Source organism: Gymnoscopelus braueri (assembly GCF_963280865.1).
Source record: "Gymnoscopelus braueri genome assembly, chromosome: 7".
Lineage (NCBI taxonomy): Eukaryota > Metazoa > Chordata > Actinopteri > Myctophiformes > Myctophidae > Gymnoscopelus > Gymnoscopelus braueri.
In genome coordinates this window covers 43,607,059-43,626,646 of record NC_137608.1, presented here as the reverse complement: position 1 = coordinate 43,626,646, position 19,588 = coordinate 43,607,059, and the positions used below count along the sequence as shown (strand labels likewise).

The 19,588-nt window shown below is 41.0% G+C and overlaps 1 protein-coding gene across 1 annotated transcript in view; it reads left to right on the top strand.

Moving 5' to 3' along the window:
• The first annotated feature begins 622 nt into the window (after positions 1-622).
• nos1 (nitric oxide synthase 1 (neuronal)) overlaps positions 623-19,588 on the top strand; it is a 41,174-nt gene continuing 22,208 nt past the window's right edge. The window contains exons 1-6 of the mRNA XM_080433633.1: positions 623-738; positions 5,635-6,449; positions 10,609-10,677; positions 11,128-11,254; positions 14,305-14,409; positions 18,946-19,088. Of these exons, the coding sequence (XP_080289759.1) occupies positions 5,701-6,449; positions 10,609-10,677; positions 11,128-11,254; positions 14,305-14,409; positions 18,946-19,088 (1,193 nt within the window). The 5' untranslated portion in view covers positions 623-738; positions 5,635-5,700. The remainder of the gene's footprint in view (positions 739-5,634; positions 6,450-10,608; positions 10,678-11,127; positions 11,255-14,304; positions 14,410-18,945; positions 19,089-19,588) is intronic.

Below are 19,588 nucleotides of genomic sequence, written 5' to 3'. Positions count from 1 at the left end.
CTCATATAGGCTCTCTCAGTTTCAGTTCATGTCCTGAGGTGTTTTGTTTTTCAAACAAAACATCTCTAATATCTTTGTGCACATCTCTGCATCTCTGGACCTGCAGAAAACATGAATAAAAAATACATAAATAAAATAAAAATAAGAAAACACAAAACAAACCTGACAAGAACGATATCACCTCTGAAACTGCTAAATGTAAGTACAGATATAAGTGAGATACAGTATATAACCCCACACACATCATATGACATCAATTGAAATCTTATAATTCATTCTCATCTTTTTCCGTGGGCCTGGGGGGGGGGGCGGGGTGTGTCGTGGGACGTCGTGAAGTCCTGATGATCATGGTGATGACGATAGCCTATAAAGTATAAGCAGTACGCCTACAAGTCATTTAAATGCCCGTGCACGATCCTCTCCGAGCTCGTCACTGTGTCTCCGTATTTATAACGGCGCCCTGGTGCGCGGAAACGCATAAGCATACAGCATCTCTAGTGTGTGGCAGCAGCGTGCACCTGGGGCTTGATCGACCTCTGCAACCTGTGTGTGTGAGAGAGAGAGGGGGAGAGAGAGGGGAAGAGTGACAGAGAGAGAGAGAGAGAGAGAGAGAGAGAGAGGAGAGGAAGAGGGGGATAGAGAGAAAGAGCGAGAAAGAGGCAACAGCGGAGTTGTAGGACCTATTCCAACTTTACAGCGGCAGACCGCTGTAGCAGTGACCTTATAACTCACTCAGGGGTAAGTGATGATTTTGATTTTGATTGATTGATTGCCTACTTTATTAACAGTTTGCCCAAAAAAAGCACAGAAAGTACAGTTCTATACAAGGTCTGCTAAAAGGATTAAACCCAAGAAACATATAGGATCCATTGGGGTCCTGTGTAAATTCACCGAAAAATGATTTTGTTCCCCTCTACTTTGTTCAGAGAAGTGTCTGTTAAAGGAAAGCTCACCATGTCGTTTGCTGTCTTGCGGGTAGACATGGATTAAACGATGGCATGCTGCCCTAAAGTGTGTAGGAGGAAGTTTTCTATAGTTGTTAATGCTCCACAGCTTTTTGATTGATTGATTGATTGATTGATTGATTGATTGATTGATTGATTGATTGATTGATTGATTGATTGGTTGGTTGATTGATTGATTGGTCGATTGAATACTTTATTAACAGTTTGCAAAAAAAGCACAGAAAGTATAGCCTGCAGTTCAATACAAAAGGATGCTAAAAGGATTAAACCCAAGAAAGCACTGTGGCTTGTTTCCATGGGGTCCATGTGTATTCAATTCATCGAAATGATTTAATGACAAACAATAATACAGCTGATAATGACTGTATAGCTGCCTGTGGCGTTATGTAAACATGTGGCCGTGTTGTCTATGGTTGCTGTTAATGTTAAACCTGCATCACACAGTAATGTAACGGCTGTTTGCCAGACACACAGAAACTTGTTGCTAGAATAGCCTATAAACGTTATTAAATTTAGCTTTGCTGCTATCTCCTGTTTAATACAATCGAGAACTGGAGGCTTGGATTATTTAGAAGAAATCAGAGGGGGTTCAATTATTTGCATAACTTGTACATGGTGTGTGTGATAAACGGTAGCCGATTATTCCATCTTAGTAAATTAAATTCCTTTATCACATATTTTAGTGATATATCGGTGTAGCTACAGAAGAAGGTCAGCATATTCAAATCATTTAAATGACCGCAGACATGGTCTATTTGACACTATCAACGCACATGGCTCATTAAACCCGTTAAGACCATGAGGCCGATTCTACGAATGCCTTCTAAATCCCAGGTTTCTATATATCAGTGCTTCTCAAACTTTTTCATGTCAAGGACATAACATATAGGCTATATATTCAAAGATTTGCACAAATGTTCACAATTTTTCAAAAATAGCAGATCTACAAGCTCATAGCACGCATGTAGTGCTATGAGCTTCTAGATCTGCTATTTTCGAATAGCCCAAAGAAATCTAAAATGACACAGATGCGTTCCCGGATTATTAAGTGCATATTCATTTGCATCCTGAACCACACGAGGCTGATATGCGTGGGAGAGAAAAAAGATTGAATTCTTTGGATGGGAACAAAATAGCCTTTGGCATTATATTATGCAATTTAAATGGCATAACAAAAGTTATAGCCACCTCACTGCGTATTTATAGCTGCCTGTCCGCGGATTTATAGAGTTTGTTGTCATTTTTGCGATGCTGCCTGCAGCCTGCATATAGGTAGGTGGATAACAGGATAGGTAGGCACTAGCTCTGGTCCATAGCGTTAGAAGGAGAACTCCTTCTAACGCTATGGACCAGAGCTATAGGTGGGCCCTATAGGGACATCTGGGCACCTTGATGTAAAATTGGCTATTTTGTCCAAAATGTTAGAAAATATATATATATATTCGAAAAATGGTCTTAAGTAATGTAAAGTATACATGATGTGAAGATGCACGGTAAATCATTATCAGACTTAATGTTATCCTTCAACTTCTTGTTTATGCCCCATAAATGACTGGGTATACAGGTTTTGTAGCAATTTGCAGCAATTGTAGAAATATTAGACATTAATTGTCGAATGTTTAAGCATGTATACTTTACTTTAAAATATTTTCCAAATATTAATATTTTTTTTAGCATTTAGGCCAAGATAGCCAATTTTACATGAGGTGCCCAGATGTCCCTATAGTGCCCACCTATGTATCCATATAATATCACTTGGTGAAGCATGAAGCGCTGACCTTGGTCCTGAAATCTGAATTCTTGCAGCCATAGACGCGCTGCCCGTCTCTGTAGTGACAGCGCGGAGCTGCTTCCACTGTGCTGTTCACAGTGGTGTAAAGTAACTAAGAACATTTACTCAAGTACTGTACTGTACTAAAGTTACATTTTTGGGTATTTTTTACTTTACTGGAGTATTTCAAATGTTCAATACTTTTACTTCTACTCCACTACATCACAAAGGCAATGGATGGACAGTCTGTCAGAGAGACATGATGAACAGGAAAGGAAGAGACTTAAGCTTTCCTGTTCATCTGTCTCTCTGTCTCTCTGTCTCTGTCGTCTCTTCCCTCTGGATAGCCTTGGATAAAGACTGTATTTTATCGAGTCTAACTTTTGCTTTCGTATATGATAGTCTTGGTCTCTACCCCCCAATAGTCACTGGACATCCGCGCGCAAAGACCGTACTTCTCCGTACATGCACAAATAAAACATATAAAGTGCTGACCCTGTAGCCACGGATGTTAACTCAACATTAGAAACCCTTGTTCACTGTATTAGTCCGTAATTGTCAATAGATATGTGTTTTAATGTCCCGTCTGTGTTGGATTCTGTCGGAAGTTCCTTGTATTCCTCAATGGGTGGTAGTGGCGTGGCGCATCAGGTGAAAGCCGGTATTACACTAAATATAAACGAGGAAATACAATGGCGTTAAGGATAAGGATTCAGGCACAAACGGGATTAAAAACACATATCTATTGAAAAATACGCACTAATACAGTCAGTGCACACTGGTTCCTAATGTTGAGTTAACATCCGTGGCTACAAGGTCGACACTTTATATGCTTTCGTACATGTACGGAGAAGTACGGGCTTTACGCGCGGATGTCCACTGACTTAGGGGGGTAGAGACCAAGACCATCATAGATACCACTGGTGTAAAGTAACTTCCAATTTTCAGTACTTTTACTTCTACTCCACTACATCTCAGAGGCAAATATTGTACTTTTACTCCACTACAATTATTTGAAAACTTTGGTTACGTTACTTTGTAGATTCTGATTATTATTACAAAACATACATCAACCACCCTATACATTTCGGTGAAAATAGCCGATTTACAAGCTCACAATGTGTCACGACTCACGATGCAACGCATTGTGAGCTTGTAGATCTGCTATTTTCAAAAGATTTGTATACATTTGAAAACTTGTGAAATGGGACATTCTGCATAAGGAGTACTTTCTACTTTTGGTACTTTAAGTACATTTTGATACCAATACTTTTGTAGTTTTAAGTACATTTTTAATTCCGGACTATTACTTGTTGTTACAGAGTATTTCTACATGAAGTATTGACACTTTTACTTAAGTAAATTATTTGAGTGCTTTTACCACCACTGATAGATATGATAGCAAAAGTCAGACTCGATAAAATACATGTCTTGATCCAAGGCTACCCTTTGGCCACTCCCACAGTCTCCATGTGCGTCCCTGTGTTGATTGTGTGCACCTGTGTTCTGTCAGCTCTTGCGTGTCCTCTGTCAGATAATGTCTTTGTTTTGCTGCAAGTCTATTTGTTGCTGTGAGCAGCCTTCTATTAGTTATCGGACAGTTAGTTCTGTAAGTAAAACTCTTTGAGTCATTCTGTGACCATGGCTGTGCCTGTGTTTTTGCTAGTGGAACTAGAGAAGTAACACCTCCTTGGTTAAGCCTCTGAATATTGCCTACTCTACTGTAATCGGCTCCTGAATAAAAACGAAACAAAACAAAAAAACAACTCATGACAAGTTACCACTATACATGTAGAATCTATTAGAAAAAGTCATTCTAGCTAAGTAAACATTTGCCTTAAAGGGCAAGACCACTTTGGTAGAGGTTTGGGTTGTGATGATGTAACTCCAAAGGTGGACAAGAAATCAAAAATAGTTGCTCCATTGATAAAAAATTGATGATAAATCAAAATATGCTCCTCATTGACTTGCATTGTACAGTGAAACTGCTCTCAAATTCACTCTTTTAGCACATAAACAAACACAAACAAAGCTGATTCAGACAATATATAGAACATCACCAAACCCAGTACTGTTGTTTTTTTTAAATAAAAATGTTAACTTCCTGTTGATTTTACTAGTTGAAGATCCGGATCCGCGGATCTAGTCCGGGTTTTCTTCTTAATAAAAATAGCAAAATCAACAGGAAGTTAACATATTTATAAAAATAAAAATAAACAGTATTGGGTTTGGTGATGTTCTATATTGTCTGAATCAGCTTTGTTTGTTTATGTGCCAAAATAGTGACTTTGAGAGCTGTTTCAGTGTACAACGTAAGTCAGTGAGGAGCGTATTTTGAATTATCAATTTCTAATCAATGGAGCAATTATTTTAGATTTCTTGTCCACCTTTGGAGTTGCATCATGGCAAGGTCACACAACCAAAACCTTTACCAAAGTGGTCTTGCCCTTTAGGTTTGATCCAGGCCCTATTCTGGCCACTGAGGTACAGATGTCGAGACAAAAATAAAGGCCCACAGGGGGCATCAAATAGATGATATACTTTGACACTGACAATATTCCTCATCGGTCTCCAATACATCTTCATGACCTGGCATTATCACCCCTTCTGAAAGCAGTCTGAACACTAGAGTGATGCCTTATTTAGTTGTGCGCCGGTGTTCTGCACCAAAAATAGCCAACCTTCAAGCTCCCAACACATGCACTGGGACACGTTGTGAGCTGAACGTTGTAGATCTGCCATTTCCGGTGAGGGACATGATGCGCAACTGAGCATTAATCAGGCTTTGACTCGCATGCCCTTTTTAGCTGATGATAAATCAGCACTTTGTAAACAAATAATCCTGCAAAGGCAATTTCCTCCAAAACTAATACTCTTCTCCCCCTCCTCTTCCTACAGAGCCATATCCCTGGGGACGCACAATCTCCGCACTTACATACACACGTCAGCGCACACACCGGCACCATGCAGGAGTCGGAGCCTACAGTCTGTCAGCTGCAGCCCAACATCATCTCGGTGCGCCTGTTCAAGAGGAAAGTAGGCGGCCTGGGCTTCCTGGTCAAACAGAGGGTGTCCAAGCCGCCCATCATCGTGTCGGACCTGATCCGTGGCGGCGCGGCCGAGGAATGTGGCCTGGTGCAGGTGGGAGACATCGTCCTGGCCGTCAACAACAAGCCCCTGGTGGACCTGTCCTACGAGCGGGCGCTGGAGACCCTGAAGAACGTATCGCCCGAGAGCCACGCCGTGTTGATCCTTCGTGGGCCAGAGGGTTTCACCACGCACCTGGAGACCACCCTGTCCGGAGATGGCCGCCAGAGGACCGTCCGGGTCACAAAGCCAGTATACCAGGCCTCAAAGACGTTTGATCGCTGCTGTCCACTCAGTCCTGCCGTCAACACCGGGCAACAGCAGGCCATCAAAGAGCCCCAGCTCAGGGCAATTGAGAACCTATCCTCCCCGGCCGGCAACCCTGCCAGGGGGCTCCCGAGGGGAGGGGTTCAAGCCCTTATCGCGTCCCAGGAAAGCCTCCTGATGAGGGATGCGGGTGGCCGCGGGGCGCTGGTCAACGGGGTGGAGGACAACAATGAGCTGCTGAAGGAGATTGAACCAGTGCTGCGTCTGATCAAGAACAGCAAGGAGATGAATGGAGAGCCAGAGAACTTCCAGATCCAGAAAGTTGTGGAGAAGCGGGATGTCGAGGTTCAAGTGGAAAGGTAAGGACTGACCCAGCTTTGTTGTATCTATCAGCTGTTAGGGAGAGCTTAAAGCGGCAGTATTTAACTTTTTTTTTATGAATAAAATGTAATTTTGTCCAATCTGTATGGTGGAGTATGTTAATACAATAGAACTTATACAATTGGGGTGGTTGTATTTTGTCTCCCTGCTCTTCTATTGAGACATTCAGATCGTGTCAAAGGTCATGTCTCAACTAGACACAGGGTCTGACACAAATATTTTTTATCGCCTGATTTCATCTATCGCCTGAGCAAGCAGGCAGGCTCTATTAGCTCAATGGTAAAAGTTAAGCAGGAATTAAGCAGGAAACCGGGTTCAAATCCGGGGTAGAAGAGGAAAGTTACATAGTGCAGCTTTAACCACTTAAACCCTATATACTTTGTTGTACTGCACATCAAATAGTGAAAATAGCAGATCTACAAGCTCACAACGCATTGTGACCCATTGTGAGCTTGTAGATTTGCTATTTTCGCAGAACATTCTCCTATTTTCTTAGAATGTTCATTTATGTCCCAGGATATATGCTATAGGGTTCAAGTGGTTAACCCTTGATGGTCTTGGCATCGTCCTTGTTGCATCAACATTGAACTGAAACACACATCAACAACATGAGTGTTTGCCTTTAATACCATATTTTCTTAATTGTATTTCAAAAATAGCTTAAATAGCTGATCTACAAGCTCACAACACATTTTACGCATTGTGAGCATGTAGATCGGCTATTTTCACGGAATGTTCACCTTTACATTGCCAGAATAGCTACTCTAGGGCTCATGTGGTTTTTAAAGGCTTGTCCATTAGGAAGATCTGTTCCACTAACATTTTGTTTACTGAATTCATGGGTGAGGCATGGGAGCCCCATTACAATGTAATGAAAGCGAAAGCACTGTGCGGGTTGTTCATAAGTGTTATTATTCACAGAACTTGATTTTCTAGCCAAACAATTATTGATTGCATGGAGGTCTCCATCTCCAACAGTGTTCATTTGACATGACATTGATCACAACAGTCCTAATGACCGGTTCAGTCCCTCATTTCCCCATCACTGAAGTAAATCATTCACCTTCATTCACTAAAAATCGCATCAGTTTGGCTGGCCTATGGCAATTTCCATATTTAAAGGTCCTTATGTTTTCAAGTCACATTGAGTTGTCTCTTTTGCAGGCAGCACAGGTGAAATGAAACGGAATTGAAGCGATTTCCCCTAAAATATTAAAGAGGCCACCATTTACTCCCATTATTTTATTTAGTGTTTCATCTGAGAACTTCCCTGTATTCAAGATTAAGCCGGTTCTTGGACACACGCTCAGGCTTACAAAACATCCCTGTATCAAAATGGTGAAGATGGGATTTATCCTTTAATGCTTTTGTACCTATTCTACAGCAGTTTGCAGCTTATGCATGCAAATGTGAATTTGATGATGTGTCTTTAATATTTATCCATTTAAACCATATATATTTAGTTGACCAGAGAGCCCCAGGGCTCTGGTCTGCTCCTTTCTTCCCCCTCTACGCCAAATCTCTTCACCGAAAATAGCCAATCTACAAGCTCACAACGCGTCACATTACAACGTGTTGTGAGCTTGTAGATCAGCTATTTTCGCCAACTGTTCACCCCCAGAATAGGGACGCTAGCACGATTAAAGAAGAAACAGGCTTCCGTTGTTGTAGGTTTTTGATTGGTCCGTCTAGACACTCATTGCTAATCCAGCTCACATTCTACGTTCGTGGCCCACCCATCTGACCACTTAACGGCAGCCTAACATAGTTTACTTTAAGTTACTATTTCTCGGTATCACAATGAAAACAAATGTTCCAAGGTTTTATAGAAAAAAATCCTATATATATATTTTTTTAACAATATATTTGTATTTATAACATCTTGGTGTTTAGACAATTTATTTGGGGTTAGGGTAACCTGAGCCAAATAAAGCCCATTTGAATCAATATCCAATTCCTTTCCCACCCATGTTGTGCATCATCTTTTAGAAATCGTCTTTTAGAAATGCCCCATGCCGGATTCATTGCCTTGTTGGAGGACAAAAATAGCACATCTACAAGCTCACAACATGTCACGTTGCGATACTTTGTGAGCTTTTAGATCAGCTATTTATTGATTTTTTAAAAACCATTTTGCAATAGAGGGGTGCTGCCATAAGCTATGGCTATTTGGGGATCCTTGGCTTGGAAAACGTTTGGGAACCCCAGCATTAGACCACCACTGACTGTGTTACACAGGACGCAAACAATTTGTATTTTAATTGGTGAGAAATGATGCAATGAGCAGAATGAATGCCCCACATTGCATGTTATCGCTGGGCTTATTTATGCATTTACTACTATCGTAGTATCATCTGACCAACGCATGCCTCGAATGGCTATTTGCCCGAAATAGAGCACACTTGTTTTCAGAGCAGAAGCATCTCCATTATGAAGATGACGCTCACCATCTGAGTCAGAGTTGTTAATAGATGATGCACACTTCTCCTGTTTTTCTCCATGTTTTTTTTTACTCCTACCCAGAATAGAGGATGAATGTGCCCTTTCAATTGAGGCAATAAATTGATACAGTGTGACAGGGTGAGGATATGCCTATGAAGGATATCGTCTCTGTCGGGTGGAAACCTCGTACTCTATCAAAATTGCAAAAATAGCATATCTACAAGCTCAAAATGTGTCGCTTTGCGCTGCGTTTTGAGCTTGTATATCTGCTGCTTTTGATGCTTTTGTGTGATGCTGTAGTATGATCATGTAGGGCTGGGCATTAATTTACGAAAAAACAAAAAATATGGGGATAAGAGGTTTTTGCCCAACAGCAACGATATATTAGATATGTGCTTTGAGGGGGGTGTTGATATGTGTGTACTGTGTAGGTGTTCGTGGCTGTGGGGACGCTGGGGACACTGAAGTTGCCGTCTTTTATTTGCTTCTTCAACATCAAGTTTATGGTCACATCAAAAGTGTGGGTGAAATTATTTTCTGAACAAGCTCCCAACAATGCGCAATAAAACAGAGAAAGAATCAGTCAGATAATACGACAACATCAAATATACTATTGATATTGTTGTCCTGTTGTCCTGTTTTCTGACTTTTCCCTTTGATTCTTTCTCTGTGCTATTGCACTTACTTGTGCTCAAAAAAAGAAATAAAAAAAATTGGCAGAGTCTCTTGTCCAGAAATCACTTAGCAGCAGATATACACTATACAGTGTATAGCAGTCAGTGATGGATGAAGTAGTCACATGTGTTACTTAAGTAAAAGTATCAATACTGCAATGTCGAAAATACTCTGTTACAAGTAAAAGTCCAGAATTCAAAACTTACTTTAAAAGTACAAAAGTATTGGCATCAAAATGTACTTAAAGTACCAAAAGCGAAAGTACTCATTATGCAGAATGTCCCAGTTTTCAGATGTATTAAAATATTTTGAATATAGCAGATCTACAAGCTTGCAATGCGACGCGTTGTGACGCGTTGTGAGCTTGTAGATCTGCTATTTTCAAATGATATAGAGGGCTGAAGTGGTAAATGTATGTTTTGTAATAATAATCAAAACCTACAAAGTAACTAGTACCTAAAGTTTTCAGATAATTGTAGCGGAGTAAAAAGTACAATATTGCCTCTGAGCTATAGTGGAGTAGAAGTAAAAGTACTGAAAATTGGAAATACTCCAGTAAAGTAAAAAAAAAAACACCTCAAAAGTGTACTTAAAGGTAGGGTACTATATTCTGATAGTAATCATTGCTACAGAGCGTTTGTTTGGTCAAAGGGGTCTCTCCAGCTCTTTAGTAAACAGAATATAGTACATTTTCAGGTAGGTGACACAATTTAAGCCAATCAGGAGAGAGCACTGAAAATGCATTTTCTGTTTAATAAAGAGCTAGAGAGACATGGGAGACTCCTTTTACTGAACAAACACTCTATAGCAATGAGTACTATCAGAATATAGCGCTATTCAACACTTATTTTAACTAAAGTAAATCACTTACCCTACCTTTTAAGTACAATACTTGAGTACATGTACTTAGTTACTTTACACCACTGATAGCAGCAGTATATATTCTCATGGCCAGTGAAACCCAGAGTGTTCACGTCATTCTTGAGACTGTGAATTTCACAGTGTGGTTCTCCATGGCAGCGGGCAGCAGCCACAGGTTGCACCAAACCCCCTCCAGCTACAGACCTGTAGAGATGGATCTGCCGAAAGGTAGACGACAACGTGTTTGTACCGCTTTATGTCCCTCTTAGTGCTGTGACGCTGTGGGCAGTAAAGCTGGCAGCTATCAGGCTCTCGCAGGGCAATGCCTCCGCAGAGGTCAGATAAGGCTGAAGTCTCCACTGCTTTCAGCTGAGTTGGAAATATTGAGGCAGGGACAGAACATGAGTAATGTCTCTTGTCGGGTGGAAACCTCACATGTCCGAAAGTAGCAGATCTACAAGCTCAAAAGGCGTGTCACGCCGCTTTTCGAGCTTTTAGTTCTGCTACCTTTGATGCTTTTGTGTGACACTGTAGTATGATCAAGTAGGGTGTTAATTTACGGAAAAATACGAAAAGTAAAAAAAATGGAGATAAGAGGTTTCTGCCTGACTGCAACGATAAGCACACACACACACGCGCACACACACACCTGACAGTGGGCCTGTGTTTGACTTTCAGGGACCTCGACGTGGGAAACGACACGCCTCCTCAGCAGGTGTTGGATAATGATGCCGGGGCAGGTGAGGACCCAAAGAAGGAACCCACGCCAACAGAGCACACCGACCCTCCTGTTGAGAACGACATGGTAGGAAACGAAATGATAAAATTTCTGTTCGAATACGTTTTTAATGTCTTGTGTCTGTGTGCGTGCCGTGTGCAAGGTTATTACAGTTTTGCATTTTTGTTTTCATTTCATTGAGACTTTTGCTTTCAGTTTAGTTTTCATTAATTTTTAAAACAGGTTTGCTGGTTAAGTTTAGTTTTTTTTTGTTTCTGAAAAGGCATAGTTTTAGTGTTGGTTTCAATTTTTCTTTTTTGTAATATGGGGTAGTCAGGGGCGAGATTCAGAAATATCTACTAACTCACAACATGTCGCGAATGCAACGTGTTGTGAGTTTGTAGATTGGCTATTTTCATTATTATTCTCATTATTATTATTACATAGAAAATGTTGGAAGATTTAACGTTTATGTATGAAATATTGACAGAGGATATTTTCTTTATGATTTTAGTTAGTTTAGTTATAGGGTTTTTGTAAAGCCTAATTTTTATTTTCATTTCAGTTAACCAAAAATGTTTTGTGAATCCTAGTTTTCGCTATTCTTTTAGTTTACTATAATAACCCTGAATGTGCATGCTCAAGTACTCACATCTGTACTCTCCTATAGGTCGAGAACTTGAGCCATCGATCTTCACTCTACTTCTGTGCGTGCGTGTGATTGCCACTTCAAATGCTTGCTGTCTGACAAGTCAATCCAGACATGTAGCTCTATAATGCATGTGTACCCATGACTATCTCGGCCTTTGCGCCTCTTTAAACGTATACCATAATGCACACTATTTGCCCCTCCCCTGGGCTCAGACCTCAGGAACTGTGCTTGCACATCAATGTATCATCTGAGAACACAGAAATAAAGCCCTCGCTTAAGATCCCATCACCTCTGCATTACACGCTTCCGGCAGCTAACCAATGGCACATTAAATCCAGCTTATGCCCTTCATGTGTGGGGGTCTGGTGACATGCTGGAGTGCCTGTGCTGGGGATAGTGTTGTAATCTGCACATGGTCCATCCATGTCATCCACCCACTTGTGCCGCTGCTCAAGCCCCCGTCAACGGCAGCGGATGGGGCGAAACTATTTCAAGAGGGCTAATGAATGCGCGCAGCTGCGGTTGCCGCTGATCCTTCTCTCCCTATCTGCCACGGACCTCTTGAAATGATCCAGAGTCCGTGAGACCTGCAGGGGCGTGTGTGTGGTCGGGGGTGGGTGACATACTCAAGGTGTGTTTGAGTGTGCCATCCTGACTCTCAAGTAGATTACCCGCAGTTATTTTGCTAGACGACGACATCAGCACTTAACTGCTCATTTTGCCGAGTTTTGGATTATCGACTACAGCGTTCTGACATCGAATAATTTGAACACAGCGACAAATAACACCAGGAAATGTACTATACTACATTATATCAGAGAGTTTAATCCAAAGTATTCAGTTGATTAAAGGCAAGTAACTCTGGTTGAGAAAGCCATTTTATCACCTCAACAAGGGACTATTGTTCCTTGAGCTGCCTGTAGAAGTGCAGAATGTTCTGTCAGTCCTATCAGTCCTCGAGTTCTCTGACACCTTTGATGATCCATTCAGGATCAGAGAACAGGCTACCGTGCCAGACAGTTCCCGTCTCCTTCTCCCTACTGTTTCATTGTCGCTGAATAAGACTCAAGGAGACAGACAGACAAACCATCTGTTATAGTTTATTAATTTTTATGAAACTTTTTTATTTCTATGAAACCCTATGAACTCATATTTAAATTTACCTTCCATTTCCCGTTCTCTTTTTCCTTTCACTTGTGTGGATATTGTCCACATATGGTTGCCTGAGTATTATGGCCCCTCTTTATGACACAATGGTCTTTGATCATGTCTGCGAGCATGGATATAGTGGTTTGTCCGGTCTGAGCTCCGCAACGGGGGGGCTTTGCTGCTGGAACCTGAACACGTGCTCTTTTCTTATTGTGTGCAGTATCAAAATCACTTCATACTGGCACGTTCCTGTCTAGGACACGGAATGCCGATGAGAATCAATTGAAGTTGTACTGTGGCCGGTCATTTCCTCAACGCGTGCAACAATTTTGTCTCTGTTGTTCGGTGGCTCCCCCTCGGCAGTAAAATGTGCAGCACCATTTAAGATGAGACGGGTTGTGAGGCGTGGGATTGATTGTTCTTGAGGTTTGACGATCACAAGGAGCCTTTTCTTTATGAAGAGCACGATCTGAACAATTGACTGTAGCTTAATTGCAAGCATTCATCAGTCAATTGCCACCATATTGGCAAAGCCTGCAAGGCAGCAGTAAGCATGCAATCAGCCCATTGTTAATGATACTGATTACCTTTCTCTTGAAGTGAGAGAAAAGAGGAGAGAATGTCATTTGTTTGTGTGTGTGTGTGTGTGTGTGTGTGTGTGTGTGTGTGTGTGTGTGTGTGTGTGTGTGTGTGTGTGTGTGTGTGTGTCTGTGTGTGTGTGTGTGTGTGTGTGTGTGTGTGTCTGTGTGCGTGTGTGTGTCTGTGTGCGTGTGCGTGTGTCTGTGTGCGTGTGCGTGTGTGTGCGTGCGTGCGTGCGTGGGCGGGCGCGCGTGATTGTAAGAAAGTGAGAGAGAGATTTAAAAAAATATGCCTAAATATGCATCAATTTACTAATTACATGTTCCACTTTGTCCCAGAGGCAATAATCCATCTTAAGCTTGGTAATCAATGTCCCACTCAAATATGACGTCCTTGTACCTCCCTATTAGCCTCAATGGAAGGGCTGCTTTTTCACTTCACCCTTCCAATCAGAAACAACTTGAGTGAAAGCCTCTCTCCACAAGGGTCTTTGAGTGGCTGGACACCATACTAGACGCTACTTTTAAATTACTTTTAATCCACATGACACTTGCTTCTATTTAATGCACTTTGTTTCCTCTTCATTTCTTTTATAATTTCCCCCCCCATTAATGCATATTGAGAGCCTGCACAAACCCTATTTCACCCACTTTTACCAGTAAATGTGATGTTACAGTAAAGTTTGAGTGAGATGAGTGGATTAGGCCTCTACGATCCTCTGCGACTCACTGTCACATGTCTCTGTTCCTCCCCGCAGCTTCCAGGTCACGGTCCAGAAATCAAAGGCCCAAAGTTCCTGAAGATCAAGAACTGGGATACTGGCAACATGTACAGTGATATCCTCCACCACAACTGCACCGAGGTGAGATTATACTACAAACTACAAAGCAACATTGTTACGGAGTGCATATCTTTCTAGGTTGGGTGGCCTACCCAGGGATGTGTAAAGGTCAGTTTATGCTTTTGTGCCACAAGTGCCACAAGTGTCGAACTACATGTCTCAGCATTCATACTGTCTGCGACTCGCTGACAGTGCCACCACAAAATATGAATATGTGAATTTATTCTCTTGCATCTCTGGGGTAATGAAGTTAGGATTCATCTTCTCAACTAATCAGAGTATGCAACATTTTATGAAGGCGTACGTGACACTTTGCGAAGGTCCTCATCAACACTTTATTTGACGCCACTTTCATCTTGCGACGCATGCCATTTACTCTGATCTTTCCCTTGTTAGAAAGACACTCTGTGTCTGCTAAAGGCCTAAACTGCAATTTGCATACTAATTACACAAACAACAGGTTGAGAGATTACAGCTTTACAGCCAAACTGTTTTTTAAAAAGTCATTTTCAAACAATCAGTAAAACGTTATGAAGTCTGTCTGCATATGTTTATCCATACATTTAAAGTGATTTTATTTGTATTTGTTAAACTGATTGTTAAATAGCTCCACATTCCCATAGCAATCATTGCTAGTGTCTGTTCAATAACAGGAGTCCATATCTCTAGCTCTTTAGTCAACAGAGAATACATTTTCAGGTCAGGATACCAACGCATCCAATCAGGAGAGAGAACTGATATAGTATGAAATTGTGAAGTGATGAAACAAATAAAGTGAAATTGGAAGTGATGAAACAAATAAATTTGAACTGGAACACTGATAAATGATCTGTGAGGGTTCTATTCATGAAATTTGTAACCTACGTGAAAAAAAATATTTCTTTATTATTAAAGCTGAGATGGAGAGAGAGGGAGGCCCCTGTTACTGAACAAACACTCTATAGCAATTATTATCAGAATATAGAGCTTTCAAACGGACTGGTATGGTCCTTTAAAACTGACCAAAAGTTCCCAACTGCAGCACAGCAGTACTACCGAGCAACAGGCAACCCTCACCGTTTAGCATTCACCCCCCGGAGTGGCGCCACGGCCGCCCACAAACAGCAGCCTAATTACCTCGGTGACTTATCGGACAGGCTGTTGTGCGCATCATAGTGAATGGCTTGTAATAGCATCTTTAGATTTATCATATCACAGACGGCTGCCGTATTGGTGGATGATCCGTCTTTTCTCGAAAAGGACAGCTGGCTGCTATGAATGCCCGCGGCAGCGTGATGAGCGGATGTGTTGAAGCACGAGTGATTCCTTTGTTTTATTTTTAACACGCGCTGCCACTCATCCCGCCTCCAGTTTTTAATTCTCTCGCCACTACTTCTCGCGCGACTTTTCTCGTGTCTCGTGTGTTTTTCAACCTTGCTGCCCGGCCTGCCTCTGTCAATAACCTTTTTTAAGCCTTGTGTTGTCTTTATCATTTTCCCTTCATCTCTCTCTCTCGTCTCTGTTTCCCCCTCCATCTCTTTCTATTTGCGGCGGCCGCGGGTGCATTGGCTGTTTGCTCGTAGCAAACTTCCGTTGGTTGGACGGCTGGATGGCTTGTGCTAAGGGGGGTGCACCAGGGGACATTTATTGCAGGCTGGGATGGGTGGCCTGACTGTTTAGACAGTGTGAGTGGGTGGTTAAGCGTAACGAGACGAGACAATTTTAGCAGCAGCACAGGGGTTATTGTCAAATTTCCGTTTTGGCTTCATGCTTGCACTACTGTTCTGTCATCCACTCTTGCTTCACTCATTCGATCCCTCTGTGCCCGTGAGGGCATTTACAGCAAACCAAAGTGACAGCTTACTTCAACTCTAATCACACAAGTTCACTCTCAGCTTTTGAGCGATGTTCCACTCACATCTGTCTGCTTCTTGTTCATCTCAGCCATTTACCCAGACTCTGTTCAGTGAGTCAAACTCACTTCTTCATTCACTTCCTCCATGCACTTTCCATTTCATAAAATGTGATGAAAGGAAATGTAATAGTCAGGTTCCTTCACGTTCCTGTTTAGAGTCAGGAACTTCTAAAGGAAATTCTCACTGACGTGTCAAAGTGTTTGCTTTGCATAGAATTTTGCACCCAGCAATATCAATTATCATTGGTGTGGATTTTGCAGTTCTGTTCTGATTTGTCAGTGTTACTTTCTTTGCATACTGAAAGGTTGAACCGCACAAATATACTTATTTTTTTCCTCATTTAGGAGAGAGTAAAATAACCCTAGACAGTTTTTCATAGTATACTGATTATGACTCATCACTGTATGTTAAAGTAGGTTAGGCAACTCTTTCCATGCTTCATGTTATCATTTTGCCTCAGATCAGCAGATCTTGGTGCAATCTAAGGTCTGAAAACCTTTATTTGTTGGCTATCATCATTGAATTGCTAATGTTCATTATAAGATGGCACCATTTCTGTCTACTCACATTGTGTCTCAGAGGAGGGCTGTTGACAGTTCAGAGACCTGCTTACCAGTGACATCATCGGTAGGCAGGTTTGGTCATTTCAAACAAGATTTTTTTTTTTTTGTGTATGTGTCTTATTAGCTTGGAATCCTCATGCTGTAGATTATGCCATTGGTAGGAAAGTTTCCTTAGCCCACCAATGAGATGCAGAGTTATTAGATGGAAATTGTGCCATCTTTTAATGAGGATTAGTGAGGTCCAATAATAATGAAGGTACGGGTTAAATTTGTTGAAGTGTTCCTTTAAATTCCTCTACCTGGAACGACTTGCAAACGGACTTAAAATTAAAGGACCAAATATGTCAGTACATTTTGACATTTTTAGTAATAAAGAACAAGATGCAATTGGAACTTGAACTGGAGGATGGTCTTTTTCTGATGTTGTGTGTTGTCCTATGACACTTATTTTCTTGAATAAAAATGTATTTTTTCCAATCTGTTTGGTAGAGTATGTTAATATAATATAACTTATACAATTGTGGTGGTTGTATTTGGTCTCCTTGCTCTTCAATTGGGACATTTAGACCTGTGTCTAGGTTGGACACGACCTTTGACACAATCCTGTTTCTGGTTTGACACAATTTTTTTTTAAATTTAATTTCTCCCCTGAGCAATCAGGCAGGCTCTATTAGGTCAGTGGTAAAGAATTCAGCACTTAAGCTGGAGACCCGGGTATAAATAGAACAGGAAAGTTCGTGCAGCTTTAAATAATAGATAAATAGATTTATAAATAGAGTACACATAAATATCTCTAGTGTCTTAGGGAAGTCCCTCTGCCAAGGCTCAAGATGACGTCAAAACAATTGACTCAAGGTGGAGCTTTAGAGATTGAACAATTGCTATTTCTTATTTTCAATGTTCAGATGATTGTTTGGCCTGAGTGTGGCCTGAAAACCAGGTAATGCTTGGTCTGGTAATCTCCTCAAAAGAGATTACGAGAGATTGAGAGTGGAGCACTTAACATAATAACACTGTGCGTACAAGGGCTAAAACTACATCAGGCAAAGAAATAAAACCTGAAATGTATGAGACTGTGAGAGAAAAGAAAAGAGCAAGTACATGTACTTGCTCAAAGAGAGCAAGTACATGACTTTTGTTTTAAACATGACGAGTAACGTTTCATTACTTGCATAAATTATGACTTCAAAACTTCCTTAAACGGATTGAGGTTGTTTGCATAAAGCAGTGGACAGACATCCTGTAATTCCACTTTGATCTATACCGCCGAGCTGAGCAGAAATGTAATTGATATGAGAGATAATGTGATTCTCTGGCTAAGTAGATGAATAGGAGGCAAAGCTGCACTCATCTTTCAGGCACATGTTCCCAACACACACTGACTGGTACTGCAGACAATGGCTGCAGGAGTGTTCTCCTGTCTTGTGCATTTATGACATTCACGAATGCAGCCATGATCTGCTTAATGAATCTTAACTAAAATATACACAGCGCTTTGTTTTGTGCTAAATCTGAAGGATTAAAACATACCATAGCTATATTACTCTCATTCATTCATTGGAGACTACATTTTGCTGGTATTTGCACAGCTTTTGCCGGAGAACAATAACAATATCATTTCATGAGCTTGGGTTCTTGAATTAATTCAAGCATGGCAACCATCCGCATGTCACACAAAAGAAGGAACAGCCATGTGCAATGTATCTCTATCAGTGGTATAAAGTAACTAAGTACATGTACTCAAGTACATATAAGTAAGTAAATTGTTTAGGTACTTTTACTTTACTGGAGTATTTCCAATTTTCAACACCGGTACTTTTACTTCTACTGCTCTACATCTCAGAGGCAAATATTGTACTTTTGCTCCACTACAATTATTTGAAAACGTTTAGTTACTTTAAATTTACAAAACATACATTTTACACTTTGGCTATTTGGAGGGGAAAAAAAACGAACTACAAGCTCACAATGCCTTGCGACACATTGTGAGATTATAGCTTATACCTATTTGTAATGTATTTCTCTATAAAAGACAGGCACCTCTGTAATCTATGAAAGAAGGAATAGTCATCATGTGTAATGTGATGTCTTCCCTCCAGATGCCTGTATGCGCCAAGAAGGTGTGTTGGGGTTCAATGATGATGCCCCTTCGGCAAAGTTACTGTCTCCGCATGCGAACCCAAGACGAGCTGCTCCCGCTGGCCACCGACTTCATAAACCAATACTTCACCTCCATTAAAAGGCAAGCACACAGCTTCGTAGAACAATTCTACCTCTCCATTAAAAGGGAAGCACAACAGCCTCTAGCAATGCTGCTCTTGTGTGTGTTAATGGAGCGGCTGGATATTGCCAAATACAGTACATGAACTGTGGGCATAAAACTACAGTACATGGACCATTCATTGAGAACGGGGAGGGCTATTCCTGTCTACTCATGTAGAGCTGCACAGGTTATGGCTAAAATTATTATAAATGATTATTCATATTTATTTTTGGTGTAAAAAAAATATATATTTTTAATCATTTCCTAATGCCATTGTTGCTCATGGTGTTTATCCTTGCCATATCTTTGGCCAAATTTTTGTGTATGTACTGTAATGGCCTCTGTGAGCCAGAAGGGTGGGGAAATGGGTTGTACAATGTTCTGGTTATTAACCCTTTAAGACCGGGAACTCATCTGTATCATTTTAAGATTTATTTGGGCTATTCAAAAATAGCAGATATACAAGCTCATAGAACTTG